Raw genomic sequence first — 15,132 nt, forward strand, 5'->3', positions numbered from 1 at the left:
AGCACTTCCAACGGTGCTGTGACACCTTGGCCGTTGGAATGGATCCTGTGCTGCTTGGTCACTTTGGCGGTATGGACTTAGGGCGAGGGAGTAGGGGACACCCATTGTGTGAGCGAGTGAGAGATCACATGCAGCCAGTGGGCTGGTACAACTCATCCTCATTCATCCCATAAATTCTGGATGCACAATAGGCCTCAGTATAGCCGACGTGCAAAGAGTCGTCTCTAACCCATCCCTAGCCACTGTTACCTAACCCAACCTACAAAGATAGGAGATCGACACTACTGTCACATATTAAAATAGGAGATGAAGGAAGACAAAATAGGACATTTCAATTTTAATGATATAAGAAATATCCTTGACTAACAGGGTGCTCTGAGTCAAATAAGTTATATTGTTATACCTGTATTCTGTTTGGAGGTGAAAATGAGTGGTCATCATCTTCTTGTAGGATCTGTGTCACAAAAATTTTGATAGAAAAGCCGAGAAACTTCTGCTGTATAAAAAGATACAAGATAAACAGATTTCTTCAGTCTACCCAGAAGGCCTATTTACACCTTAGAGCTTCGCTACTGAAGAACATAAATATAATATACACCCTCTTCATTTCTTATCAGAGTTGGACATTTTGTAATTGATTACCAACTACACGATTACAGTCACAATTAATAAATAAATTGTCAGAAGTGTGAAAAAGTAAAAACATGAGATTTAACATAAAGTTTTATATAACATTTTTTTTTTTCATTGTTTACAATCTTTCTTACTTACTTACAAATGGCTTTTAAAGAACCCAGAGGTTCATTGCCGCCCTCACATAAGTCCATCACCGGTCCCTATCCTGAGCAAGATTAATTCAGTCCCTAGCATCATGTCCCACCTCCCTCAAGATCGATTTCAATATTATCCTTCCATCTACGTCTTGGCCTCCCCAAAGATCTTTTTCCCCTCAGGTCTTGCAACAACACACACACTACATGCATTTCTGGATTCACCCAGTGCTGTCATGGTAATTTTTCTCTTGGCCATACATCTCATGGTAATTTTTCTCTTGGCCATACATCCCAACTCTTGTTTTCTCCCTTGAAATATATTTTACTCTCCTCTCTCTATCTCTCCGACTGTCATTTAATTATTTTTTAATATTAAAGAAGAAGTAAAGAAATTGTTTTTCTTTACATTTTAATTGTAAAACAAGCTTGATTTAAAGAATACACCATATAGCCCCACAGTAGATGCACACTTGTCTCGATGAATCTTGGAGTGTGTATTTGCAGCTCTTCTTCTTTTTCAACCATTATTTTATATAATTCTGGATTCCAGCGCTGCAGAGGTGGACAATTTTTGTTTATGAACATCAAACAAACTAAATTAGGAACAGCAAGAGATGATCTAAGATCTGTACAGATCCATGCTTACAAAACTTAGGCACCCATATGCCGTATGGCTCCGTACAGACAAAATTTTCTTTTCCCCATATGATTAATTAAAAAAATTGTAGGTTCCCATATGATGTATGCCCTGTATGATCTCCATGACAGCACTGGATTCATCCATACATGACCAATGAACTGCCATGACTTCATTTTGGTATGGGATGGCATAATTTTATGAAAAATCTGTCAGTAAAATTACTGTCTCTTCTTTGATGTCTGAATTTTGAAACCTCAGTTCTGAAGTTTGCCTAGCTATATTATATGAATATGTTGAAATTTTCTGCAATTGACTGCTCATTTTTGATTTTGTAAAAATTTGGTCCACCAAGTTTTCATTTTGCTACTGCATTACTTTGACAGGATGGTCTGTGGGGACTTCTTCAACATTGTCAGTAATACATAATTAAAAATTTGGTCATGGCAGGTCCTGTGATACTGACTGAAACACACATGTGAAATTAATGACAGAGTACAGTAACATTAGTTACACAGAAAATGTGTAACTTTAGTTACCACTTATAAGATAAAATATTTTACTCAATAGTAATGTGTGAACACAGAGCTATTGGTTATAAGTACAGAATCTTCTTAAACTTCAGAGAATCTAAAAAGTACGCATATTACAATGCTGAGGGAAACTTCTTCATGTCTTGTAACTAACGTTACAAGTAGGTTATATCAATATTTACCTATGACATTCAGCTTCAGAGATTGATTGTTCTTGCAAGTGAACACGTGTGGTCATCCACCATATAGTAATAGTAACTCCACTTATTGGTGAATTGTGGACTTCTAATTTACAGTGAGGTAAATTCAAACATCAAATTACACCCATTATCAACATTTTCTTTTTTTGGAATTATCTTAACTTTACGTGATATTCTCCCTACTTAATAATGTAGATACCAAGGTTATATTTATAATTATTGTTGCTACATCTAAGACCTGTTTTGTGGCATATAGAAAATTAATATTGAATAAATTTAATTTTTTACAAAATTTGTACTCTTTCATGAAATGACCTTAAAAAAATATATAAATCCCTTTTTTCCGGACAGGATGAGGAAGACAGTAATTGTGGACATTTCATTATAGCTTGTGGCCTCCAAGATCTCCCAATATGAATCCAAATATCTTTAAATGATTAGGAAGTTTAAAGACAAAGCATATGAAAATGAGAATAATCATTCCCTGTATGAACTTAATACATCAGGGAAGAAATTCATTATTTCGAGGATGTATTGTAATGGTACCTACATAAATTAATTTCGATGACAAGTTACAGTTTATTGGCAGGCAACTCATTGCTAAAACAAAGAATAGTCATAAACAGGGAAAGGATTTATATGTAAATACATATTTACTTATAAAGCTAATATAATTTATATTTTGCATTATCTTTATGTTTCACAATGTGTAGGGTTGAAAAATCCTACTTTTATTTTCCATATTTTTCCATATTTTAGAGTTTAGTACATATTTTCGTTAATTTCCATATATTTTCCATATTTCATATAAAACAGTCCATATTATATTAGGTTTAACAATAAAACAAAACAAAATTCCATTAACTTTTAAAAATACATTTCAACAATAGAGATTTAAACACATGTTCAGTAATCCCTTTAACATCAGAGTTATTTGAAAATTAGCAGTCCTATCAACAATGGGAAAGTAAGTTACAAAACTGTATTAATTTAATTTAAAATTTTTAACAGACTTCAGTTGTGCAGTTCAACAGTTAAATGCCAGTCAGAGTACACATAGGTTCAGTTTTGTAAATCATACTATAAAGACGGTAAATATGCCAAAAGTACGTCATTCAGTCAATTTAAAATCAAAACTAACAAGTTACATTTCAGAATTTAAAGAAGATGGTTTATCAACTGACAATAAAATATTATTTTGTAATTTGTGTCAGTGTGCAGTATCATCTACACAAAAGTTCCTGGTGCAACAACACATTACAACTAGTAAACATCAGGCCAACAAACAACTAAATTCCAAGCAGAGACAATTGTTTTTAACACAACCAACAACATCGAATGTAAGATCTGAGTTTAACATCGACCTGTGCCGTTCTCTCATCTCTGCTGATATTCCTCTCTACAAACTAAAGAATAAGGTCTTCAGGGAATTCCTTGAAAAATATACTCAACATACAATCCCGGATGAGTCAACACTTAGGAAGACGTATGCTCCATCCATCTACGATGAGACAATACAGAAGATAAGAGATGAAATTAAAGATAGTTCAATTTGGGTTTCCATTGATGAGACTCCCGACAAAGAAGGTAGACTTGTTGGTAATGTAGTTATCGGTTTGTTAAGTGAACAATATTCTGAACGAATTCTTTTACATTGTGATGTTCTAGAAAAGTGCAATAACAAAACTATAGTTAAACTGTTCAACGAAGCTATGGGTATCCTGTGGCCAAAGGGTATTATGTACGATAATGTGTTATTCTTTATTAGCGATGCTGCCCCTTATATGGTCAAAGCTGGACAAGCATTATCTGTTGTATATCCTAAATTGACTCATTTTACTTGTGTGGCGCATGCATTTCATCGTGTGGCAGAAGTGGTCAGAGACAATTTCCCTAAAGTAGATTTGTTGATTTCATCAGTGAAAAAAGTATTTCTCAAAGCTCCCAGTAGAGTTAACGTGTTGAAAGAAATGTACCCTGAAATTCCATTGCCACCAAAGCCAATTTTAACTAGATGGGGTACATGGCTAGAAGCAGTTGAATATTATGCCGAACATATAGACTCTATTAACAATGTTCTCCTTGCATTGGACTCTGAAGATGCAGTCTCAATTGATACTGCGAAAACAGTTACCTGTGACATAAGTGTGAAGAATGACTTAGCTCACATTCAGCATACATTTTCATGCATCATAAAAACGCTCAAAAGTCTCCAAAATAGGCACCTTTCACTATCTGAAAGTTTTGAAATTATAAATAGTACTGTGGAACAACTGAATCGTGGTAGAGGTAAAGTTGCAGATGCAGTAAGAGCTAAGGTGGACACTGTACTTTCAAAAAACCCTGGATATGAAGAACTACAAAAGGTTGTTGCTGTGATGAGTGGTGAATCAACAGTGAAGATTAACTTGGACTTATCCCCAGCAGACATTGTGAAATTGAATTATGTACCAGTTACTTCTTGTGACGTCGAACGCTCTTTTAGTCAGTATAAATCTATCCTCAGAGACAATAGAAGAAGATTCACTTTTCAGCACTTGAAAGAAATGTTTGTAACCTATTGTTATGGTAACAGACAATAAAAATTGTGTTTTGTTGAAACTACATTGGAAGATAAGGTACGTCCATTATATTTTTTGTTTAGTTTGATTAAAATGTACCAATATTTAACGTACATAGTCATTTTTTTATAATTTTAAGTCCATATTTAATTCCATATTTTGGTAAAAATCCATATTTAATTCCATATTTTGGTAAAAATAACTACATATATATTTACATATTTCATATATTTTTAGTCCATATAAATCCGTTCCCTGGTCATAAAAGATGCCAGGTCAGTGGTACACTACACAGCTTATTACAAAAGAACTACAGTTACATACCTGTTGCTGTACTGTTGGGATGAACAACTCTCAGATGAACCATTAGACTTCCACGCATCTTGAATACTTTTGAACAGAGGTGACAGGAAAATTGATGTTTCTCATCTGATGTTCTAACATGCTTAGACCCATTTACAGTTTTCGTTACATGACTTAGTGTATTGATATCACTTGACACAGAATGAACTAATTGGTGATGTATCATTAATATTGATGGATCATCAAATGCAAAGCCACAAATATTACATCTTACTATTTCCTTAATTGTTTTATTTATTTGTACAACAGTTGACAGTTCCTCTTGAATTTGTTGTGGCATAGAAGATAATTCTGAACACTGCACAGAAACATTGTTTTGTATGTGAATATTGTCGGTATTGATATCATATTGGGGACAGTCTTTCTTAAGATTTTCCGAATTAGTTAATGTTACATTATGCATTTTTGTACTTTTAGGAAAAGTGAGTAAAGATTTTTCTGAAGTCTGAGTTGAACATCTTTCACTAATGTCACTGGTATGTCTATTAGTCACTGAATTTTTTTTTTCCTGAACATCAGAAACACATTTACAATTCCTGTCTTTTGTTTCTTCTTTACATAAAATATTTTGATGTACTGGAATTCCTTCTGTAGTTTCTCTTCGTGTGGAAGACATTTTACCAATTTGTTTAGCTTCGATATGACTTATTTTTATACCATCTTCAGGTATAATTTCTTTTGTATTATGTAATTTTGGTTTCGGTGCGTTATTTGATTGATTGCTGCTTACAGAGATGTTTGTGTGGTCTCTTTCAATGCTATTATTTTTCATACCGGTAATGTTTGAATCTATTGCACTGCTAGATATAACAATACTTTTACTTTGTGAGGGAATAGCATTCAGTTCATTATTGCATTCTGAAGTAGATAACTGAAGAGGAAGAATGTTATTTGTTTCTTGATGGTTATGTTGTATTGTATGGCTAAATAAGTGAATTGTAAACTTGTCGAGGCCAAACAGTATATCATGACACACAGGGCAGACAACTTGACGGGTTGCGGCACTGATCAGTCCATAGCGTAATGAATCAAGGCTTTGAAATCCTGGTTGAGAGCAGAGCGGACAAGTGAGAAGTAAAGAAGACATACTGAAAGGCAAAATGAAGTTTTAATAAAATCAGCCTCAGTCATTTGTCTATTTGTAAACACAAGTTAAAAACAGACACAATCCATAATGAAACTCATAGAATGGCATTCACCACTTACACGAAATTATTTTTCTTCCAGTAAAAAAAAAAAAAAAGTGTCGTTTACATATTCATAAAGCAAATTAATAGGTAACAAAGATTCTGATACCAAGCAGAAGTCATGATCAATGAAAACTCACAGGTGGAAAGAAAACCGTTTCCTTGGGGGGGGGGGGGGGAAGCACGACCATAGAATCCCCACATAACGGGGTTATGGTGGACATCATTTACCTCCTCCCCACGTTATAGCTTGATCATGGTACAGTATATCGAAATATGATCATTTAATAAAGATATTTTCGGGGGGCATGTTTCTTACAGTGTTACATCCATATCCGCGATGTTTAGGGCTTGAACTGTAGGTCTACTACAAATTATAATAGGGGCATAGAAACACATGCATACATCAATAAAACTACGTAACAGTGCTAACAGAAACTTTATTACATTAAGCTTATCTTCTTGAATCTACGTAAAGTTTAATCGTCAATCATCATCAAAGATTAAACAATAATCATTGTTACCTTCCTGAAAATATCATATGAAATGTAAACTCTAATTATTTTATTTAATCTCGTCTTTAAGTTTATACATTATACCAGGATCACTTATCTTTTTTCCGCATTGTTGTGCAGTATGTTATACATCTCCAAGTGGCGGCCTGAACACATGCAGTGTTCTAATACATGAGTACAGGCTGTTACAAAAGAAATATTACAGTGCTTCCATTCCTCAAATGAGGTATAGGAATTCTTATACATTCAGAAATTTAAAATAAATATTATAGTTCAGGCACATGATCTGAAGACATTAAATTCATCAATTTAAGCACAGAAACTTAATCATAAACAAAAGTGAAAAAGATCTTTAGAATTCAACGTTTTCTAACGTTAACAGAAAAAAAAAAAAAAAAGAGTTAAGACAAGTTTGGGGAGCAGTGCCCCCCCCCCCCATGTCCCTCCATAGCTCCGCCTATCTCCACTCCAGCTACATAAATTTAAATTGGCAACGTTTGTAATCTTTTCTTCAGCTTTTCTATTGCTCTGTTAAAAACAAAAAGTATTAAATTTAAATATGATCTGTAAATTTTATACTTTTGTATGTGTTCTGTCCGTTGTTGGCAGCCCGCAATAATAATAATAATAATAATAATAATAATAATAATAATAATAATAATAATATCATCTTTTGCACTACAATTTTTCATAATTTTAATTTTCTTTTTTTAGCAATTAAGTTACTTATGAGATGACAGTGTACCAATTGCACAACACTTTTTATCTAGTGTTAATGAAATTGATGATAGCAAGATGGCAGTGAGATGAGTCGGAGAATTTGTCTTGGATTCGCCCTACAGTTGTAAAAAAAAACAGTTAATCAGCCCAAGCACTTAACAAGATTCGAGTCCACATCAAAGCATAGCTTCAGAGCCTCAGCCTGTTCACTGGTCCTAAACAACATGTCACATAAGTTGAGAGGATGTAAAGGCATTTTTTCCCCCCTTCTTGCCATGAATCTGTCAACGACCGAGCAGTAGCTGTTACCTCTTATATCTGCACCGCCCCACACACAAGGAAATAAAATATGAAAGTACACAAGGGAGTATAAAATACAGCCACACAGATGTTTGACAAGATTCAGTAGGTTTATGTTAGTGCCATTGTTACAATATTTTCAACTAATTATGTGCTCTCTCCGGAAAAGAAAGCTCGATCAACTTCGCTGTTACTGATAAGATGAAAGGAAAGGTTGTTGCTTTTTTTTTTTTTTTTCAAGAAAAAAGATGGAAGGCCTTAAAAGGTGACAATTATTCAAGCTCGATCCAAATAAGTGAGTAGCCTGCGACAAATCCATCGCTAGGAAAAACAACTCGTTCGAGGTGGCAATAGAAGAGATTTGTTGAACAGGTTGCGCTATTTAGTATTCTCGGACTTCGAAAATGCAGTAAACCTGATCTGGGTCATCCAATTAATGAGTCCAACATTCAAATTTGGACCAGAGAGCGGTTTAGCGTAGACCAGTTTCCTCTGACGCACCCTGGGCAACGACTCTCGGTAAATTGGAGTATTCAACTCGCTTCATATTGGTGAATGACGAACAGATAAGTACCTATACCCGTCATTAATAAAGCAAGTTTTTTTTGTACGATCGTGTCTTTTTTTCCCTACTTATCATTGTTGTTTACATACTTTGTAAATTGACAATACTGCACCTTCTCTAGTTGCTATGCAAACAAAAGAAATCACAGTGCTGTTATAACTACAGTATGCTATAAAACAAACAGTAGGCCGCTGAAATTATTGCTCGTCTGCTGTCCACGTTTCCCTATTATTAAATGCCACCAGGTTGTTATTTGACATTTCTGGTCTCTCCTGGCAATGGCTTATTTGTAACCCACTTCATAGGTTGGAGCACCTGGAAGGCAGAGTTTCATTGCACCGATGATATTATGATAGGATTATGAAGTGCTAGGAGAGATCTTAAACCTAAGCCTAACCTAATTTCCAGACCATAGTAGAACACAGGAACATTTTTCTTTCAAGAAAAATTCCTGTGTTCTCACCGGGAATCGAACCCGGGACCTCAAGAACTGTAGTCAGAAGCTCCGACCACTAGCCCATGAGGCTGGTCTATTTATTGTACATCATAAGGTTTGTTCCAGCACGGTTCAGAATCGCTTCTGAACTGCCTGATCATGCGCAGTAGCTCAATGTGCGTTCCAACAAGACTAGAACTGATTCCGAACCGATTCTGAACTCCCAGTAATCACTTCCAACGTGCTTTAGAACTCATTCGGAACGAGTAAAATTGGTTTTCTATCTCAAGTTACGGTTAAAATGCTTCGAGACTAGGGAGGTTAAAATAAAAAAAAAATAGTCCATCATCAGTGAACTGGAAAGTGAGTTCGGAAGATGAATATAATTTTAATATGAGAAGAAACTCCGAAGGCCGTGAAAGAACAGTTCAAGAAACGTTCCAACAACATAAAATCCCGAACTAGTTCTGAGACCGTACACAACTGGCGCATGTGTCGAAAAAAGTTCGGTATTAGTTCGTAACGCGTTCTGAACTGCTTGTTGGAACAAACCTATTGTTTGACAAAGTTTGTGAATTCAGTTTTGTGCTGATTACAACAGAGGAGGTGTTTATTGTCGAACATTATTTCCTATCATATGGAGTACTACAATTACAAACATACTCTGAAAATCGAGCTAAGTCATTGTCATTATAACATGCAAGATGCGTACGACGGAATTTCTCGACGACAGCTAACATTGTTGCGTTATTTGATGCAGCATTGTTAAATCGCTCCTGGTACTGCTCTTTAATGTGGCGCAAGCTCGGCTCATTCTGACGCCCCATACCGTATGCCCGGAAATAATGCTTGACGATAAACACCTTCTTTCTCCTCTGTTGTGAGAACCATAATTGCAGCACTAACCCCAACAATGAATATACAATATGTTAAACTCTCATATAAAATAAATAAATATTTGGTTGCTATGGAAACATGGATAGCAGATATGCGATAATTTCAGTATTGTTTGTTTTGGTGCATACTGTACTTACCGCAGGTTAGTGTAGAAACAATGGAGCCTTTATTTAGAAAAATACACATTTTCGTAACTTCTAGACTTTTCCGGTGCCATTAACTTAGCGCAACAGATCCTCTATGCTTCTTCAATCTCTTCATCCACTAAATCCTCAACAGATTCTTTTGCCATAATCATTAAATGATTTACAGAACTTTTAATTAAACTCATATATTAATAAGATTAATACAGCTTTCATTACCAGAAACAACAATAACTTTCTTATAGGAAAAATGTATACGTATCAAACAGATTTATGCAATATTCAAAATTAGAAACATATTTATTTAAATGACGATCATCCAAAAAAGAATGTGGGATACACACGCTTTAAGTGTTTAACAGAATCTCGGAAACTTTGCCTCGTTTTTTTTTTCAGATTGTTACGTCGATTCTGTTACTAATTACACTTGTATCGCAATATACTACTGAGTCCGCCAAAAAATGTATACACTCTTTAAGGAACGAAAGCTATTTATTATGCATTTGTTTTACATTTAAATACTGATCACACATGTAGTAGCTGTCTTCAGTTAAGCACATGGTTACTTTAGATGTTCAAAATGTTCGCCGTTGGCATAACGCAACAATACCCCGATACAGTCTGACAAAGAGTGTATACATTTTTTTGGCGGACTCTGTATTTTGAGTAGCCAAAGTGTACTTTATGGCCACTGTTACTTTTGCTATGCTTAGAATCCTATATCGAACGCATGACCGTAAACAAATGAGAATTCTTTACATATTCGTATGTAATGTGACAAGTGTGAAGATCGCATTGGAAAATCATTTTTCCTTTTAGATTCGATAACTACGTCATTAGTTCTTACTAATGATATAGAAATATCCAATATTTATTTCTGACAACTCGAGTACTTCCCTTGTAAGGCCCCAGCTGGTTGAGGGAAAACCTTATTTTGAGAGAGAAATCGTTTTTTGTTTCATATCCTACTAATAGTTGCATTTATGTAACCAATTGGACCGGAAAGCCATTCCGGCAAATAAAAATGTAGGCATATCAGAGCGTAAGGATGCCAAACTTGACATCCAGAAGAGTCCATTTGGTAATTGCTAAATTGATAAGGTAAGTTCCCGTAAATATTGTTTACCAACTAAATCACTGTATGTAACAATGACTTAAGTAAAACATACCGGTAATATAACTGTTCGATTGAAGCTCATAGTTTAACATAATAAATTTACGTAACTTCTAATAAAAATAACCTTCTTAGAACGCATTCTGTGTAAAATAAGAGAAACGTTTGGTTAATATTCCATTTGCATAGAGTTAATCTTGACGAGTAGAGCCGACAGCATTCATAATAGAATGTCGTATCATTTCACAACATCCGAATACGACTATAATAACTTGCATAATACCTTCTGAATTAATAGAAGTCCACAAGATTGAACACAATGTCTTTAATATTTTGACGATACAGGAACATGAAACAACACAATTCATAATAATGCTAACCACAGCGTTAGTAAATTTAGTCTTGTTGATTTACATTATAATAATTTCATTAAAATATTGGTCTTATTATTTTACAAGCTAACACATCTGTACGAGCTAAGAGCAATTAATAAATAACGTATCACTGATGTGGATATTATTTTCGTAATCTAGACCACATGCACAACTGTAGTATTTTAAAAATAGAACAAGAGAACCACCCATATGTTTTAAACAGAAGCGTGAGCCTGCTGTAGTAGCTTTATGAAAACATAAGCTCTGGATGTAAAAAACTAAGATAACTTAGCGAGAGCTGTTGATAACATAATGTAGGGTACGGCAGATACAACTGTATTATATGAAATGTAGAAAAGAAAGCTTTCATTGCAAAATAAATATTGAAAACTTGAATAAAATAAGTAAAGCATTTTGTTTCATGTTCACTTAGGTGAACTCAGACGTCATACAAATCTCAGCACGCCCTATCACACTGTTCATTACGTACTTCCAGCAACATGGTTTCTGAAATCTGTTGAATTTCGACTCGAATGCTCTCCTTCATATCTTGAATTGTCTGAGGTCGACGCTGGTACTATTTTTCCCTTTAGTTAACCCCACAGGAAGTAGTCACATACTGATAAATCCAGCGACCGCAGAAGCCAGCCTACGTCATCAAAATAACATACCAGTAGCTCGGAAACATTTCCCGTACGGCACATCTGCATGGAGTGCCTTGCCGTGGACTATAGCACCATCTTGTTGACTTAGACGTAATTCAATACGGCTAAGTTCCACTCGCAGAAATATTCGTAGCATCATCCCATATTGATCAGATATTAATTACTGTCACTTTCAGCATTATCATTTTCAAGAAAGTAAGGGCCGAGAATGTCAAATGCACTGGGTCCATACCACACTGTTACTTTGTCGCTATGCAGAGCCCTTTCATGCAAAAGGCGTGCATTTTTTTGTGTCTAGTAATCTGAAATTTTGTTTATTAACGTAACTATCACTTCTGATTGAGGTTCTGGGTATATGTACATCTTTTATCAGCAATGAGGGAAGTGAGACGGTATGCGCCAGTATGGAATACTGCCACTGGTTTCTATGGTCAGAAAAAAATCATCATCATCATCATCATCATCATCATCATCATCAACATCCGAGGCACGGCAGTCCATGAAGGACCATGACCGACCAACTGCTGCTGGCCTCACGTCCACATACCGAAGCAGAGGTGGACGATCATCCAACCAGAATGGAGGTATCGTGTGGTTAGCACGATGTTCCCCCAGCCGTTATAGCTGGCTTTCATAACCCGATTTCGCTACCTGTCATAACTCCCAAAGTGCATCACGATGCTGGGTGGGCACCAGTCTCATACACTGGCCGAATATAGTTTTTTATGCCATCTGAAGGTGCATAAGTTTTCTGTCGCTATGCAATACTCGAGGGGCGTATATTTGGGGTGTGCTTGGTGTGCGGCACACACCCAGTACAAAAGGGATACCAAAACTTTAATTTCTTTTATCCATCCTCTTAATTTAAACATTTCAATATTATAGTACATGCAAGGCAGCATGAGCGCTACTGTACCAGCAGCGACTGGTCCTATATAGTTGGGGGAAGTGCAGTAGCACCTGTTACCGGTACAACTTCAGAGCAGAGGAATTCTTGTGGCTTCATGGCAAAATATGATAAGGCATTTTTTGCTGTTTTTCAGGAGTGAGCATTTAAGTTTATTAAGCGACCGTGTAAAACCATAGTAATCATGTTTCATAACAACGTGTTAGAAAAATAACAGATGCACAACAAATCGCAAAACCTCATTTTCGGCAAAAAAAAAAAAAAAAAAAATTGACATATCACGCCTTGGAACTGCAGAATTTAAAATCATGCGTGATATTGAAATTGAATGTTGATTTCTAACGATAATTTAAGTTTAAATGTCGGTACAATTGCGAAAGGACAAAACCTTTTGTGAAAGTGGACATGTCAATGTAAATATCCCTAAAGCAATGTTGTACAATAAAATTATTGCTAACTAAATTAAATAATCCACTAGGGCAAGTTAACTTTTAAGTCAAATTATCTCAAAACTACGTGTCATGGACTTAATCTACTTTAGAACTCAGCGCCTCATATTTAAACACAGTGTGCAACTAGTGCAAACACAAACACTTAAAATCAAATTCTCAAGAAATCGTCTTCCAGTGCAAGGACATGCAGGATTGTACTGATGAATAATTGGTTTTAACTCAACTGATGAATTGTTTATGCTTGTAATAATTTTGAAGTAATTTGCATGATATGTATTATCAATTTTTGTATATCTCAACTGATTGAATTATTTATGCTTTTAAATTGAACTTACTTGCTATGTATTATATTTTAGAGCTAAACAGATGAATAATCGTTTAGGTTTGTAAATTTAATCCTCCGATTGTATTGTACTATATATTTTTAGTAGAGTCACCCATGCAGCTCAGTTGGCAGACTTGCTTGCCTGCTGATCCGGAGCTGCGCTCGACCTTGGGTTGGATCCTCCAGTTGGTCTGATTGGTTGGTTTCTTCCGAGGTTTTCCCCAGTCGTGGAGTGGATGCCGGGTAGTCTATGGCAAGTCCTCGGCCTTACTTCATTTCATCCCCATTTGGTCTGATTACCTGGTTGTATTTTTTCCGAGGTTTTCCTCAACATTAAGGCAAATTCCAAGTAATCTGTGGTGAATCCTCGGCCTCACCTCATTACATCTCTCCAAAAAATCGTAATGTTGTAAAATTTTGACTTGTTCCACATTTTAAAGCTTCAATGCTAATGTAAGGCCGGTTACACACTATACCGAGAGATGTTTAATGTGAAATGTGTGCCGAGAAATGCGCGAGCGAGGCGAGACAGCATTGTCCACACACAGCGCCAAGAAATGTGTAATCGAACCAAGAGTACAGAATAGAAAATAGTTGCAGGTTTCGCGCTGTAGCCATCTTAATTTAACCTACCATTGTATTTTCATGGTGTAGTTGTGTTGTTTTAAATTTTTTAGTAATATTTCGATAAATTGAAATATGTCGATCCGGTGTGCTATATGGCAGAGGAAATAAAGTGTCCAAGAACTTACCTGGAATAACCTATCATGGGTATGTATGAGAGACTAATGATATTATATACGTAAATATCCGGAGTTGTTGTCGTCTGTAGTTTATTAATATTTAAATTTAACTTGTGTTACAGGTTTCGAAAGGATCCTGAGGTTGAAGCTGTTCAGACACCTCGTGTTGTCGCAGCACAATTTGTTCCAGTCACTTCAGGGAGGAGGATATGGATCGCACGACCTTATCATATATGTATCAGAAAGGGGGCTGTGCTGTATATATTTGCACCCTGAAGAACCAAAGGTTAATTATATGAGCATTACACTGATAGAATAATATTGGTATATCTATTCGCTTTTGTGTATAAAGTAGGCTCGTTATGTTATATGAATTATTATTTTCAGGAAAGAAGAAGAGTAAAACTGAACTTTGCTGAAATCTTTCTCTCCCTCTCTCTACTGTGACAGTTGTAGACGAAGTTGGGACCTCCGTTATGTCATTGGAAGGTGATACTAAAAATGAAATTCGGGTTCTATCGAAGAAGAATAAGGAAGTTAAGGAAAGGATCGTTTTATGTACAAAAAGAGAATTAGACATTGCAACAGTATAAATGGCGAGTGGTGAAATCCGTGGGTGATTTGAAAGATGTGTTGGAAACTGTGAAACAGAAAATCTTGTTTGAACAGTAGTTTTGTGATATGTCACGTTCCATTTCACTGTTGCCAAGGCGAACTGTCAT

General features: G+C 35.6%; 1 protein-coding gene across 5 annotated transcripts in view; it reads right to left on the reverse strand.

Moving 5' to 3' along the window:
* The window catches only part of LOC138713614 (uncharacterized), a 31,296-nt gene extending 16,738 nt beyond the window's left edge, over positions 1 to 14,558 (reverse strand). For 2 of the 5 annotated variants that reach the window (XR_011335946.1, XM_069845843.1), the window contains exons 1-2: positions 14,420 to 14,558; positions 5,029 to 6,155 (exon numbers count right to left, since the gene is read on the reverse strand). Coding sequence is in view for 4 of the 5 variants with exons in the window: in XM_069845843.1 (XP_069701944.1) it covers positions 5,029 to 6,155; positions 14,420 to 14,436 (1,144 nt within the window). In the remaining variant the exon portion in view is untranslated. The other 3 variants (XM_069845846.1, XM_069845845.1, XM_069845844.1) reach the window with 3 other exon arrangements.
* Between the last annotated feature and the right edge of the window lie 574 nt (positions 14,559 to 15,132).

Source organism: Periplaneta americana, chromosome 14 (genome assembly GCF_040183065.1).
Source record: "Periplaneta americana isolate PAMFEO1 chromosome 14, P.americana_PAMFEO1_priV1, whole genome shotgun sequence".
Classification (NCBI taxonomy): domain Eukaryota; kingdom Metazoa; phylum Arthropoda; class Insecta; order Blattodea; family Blattidae; genus Periplaneta; species Periplaneta americana.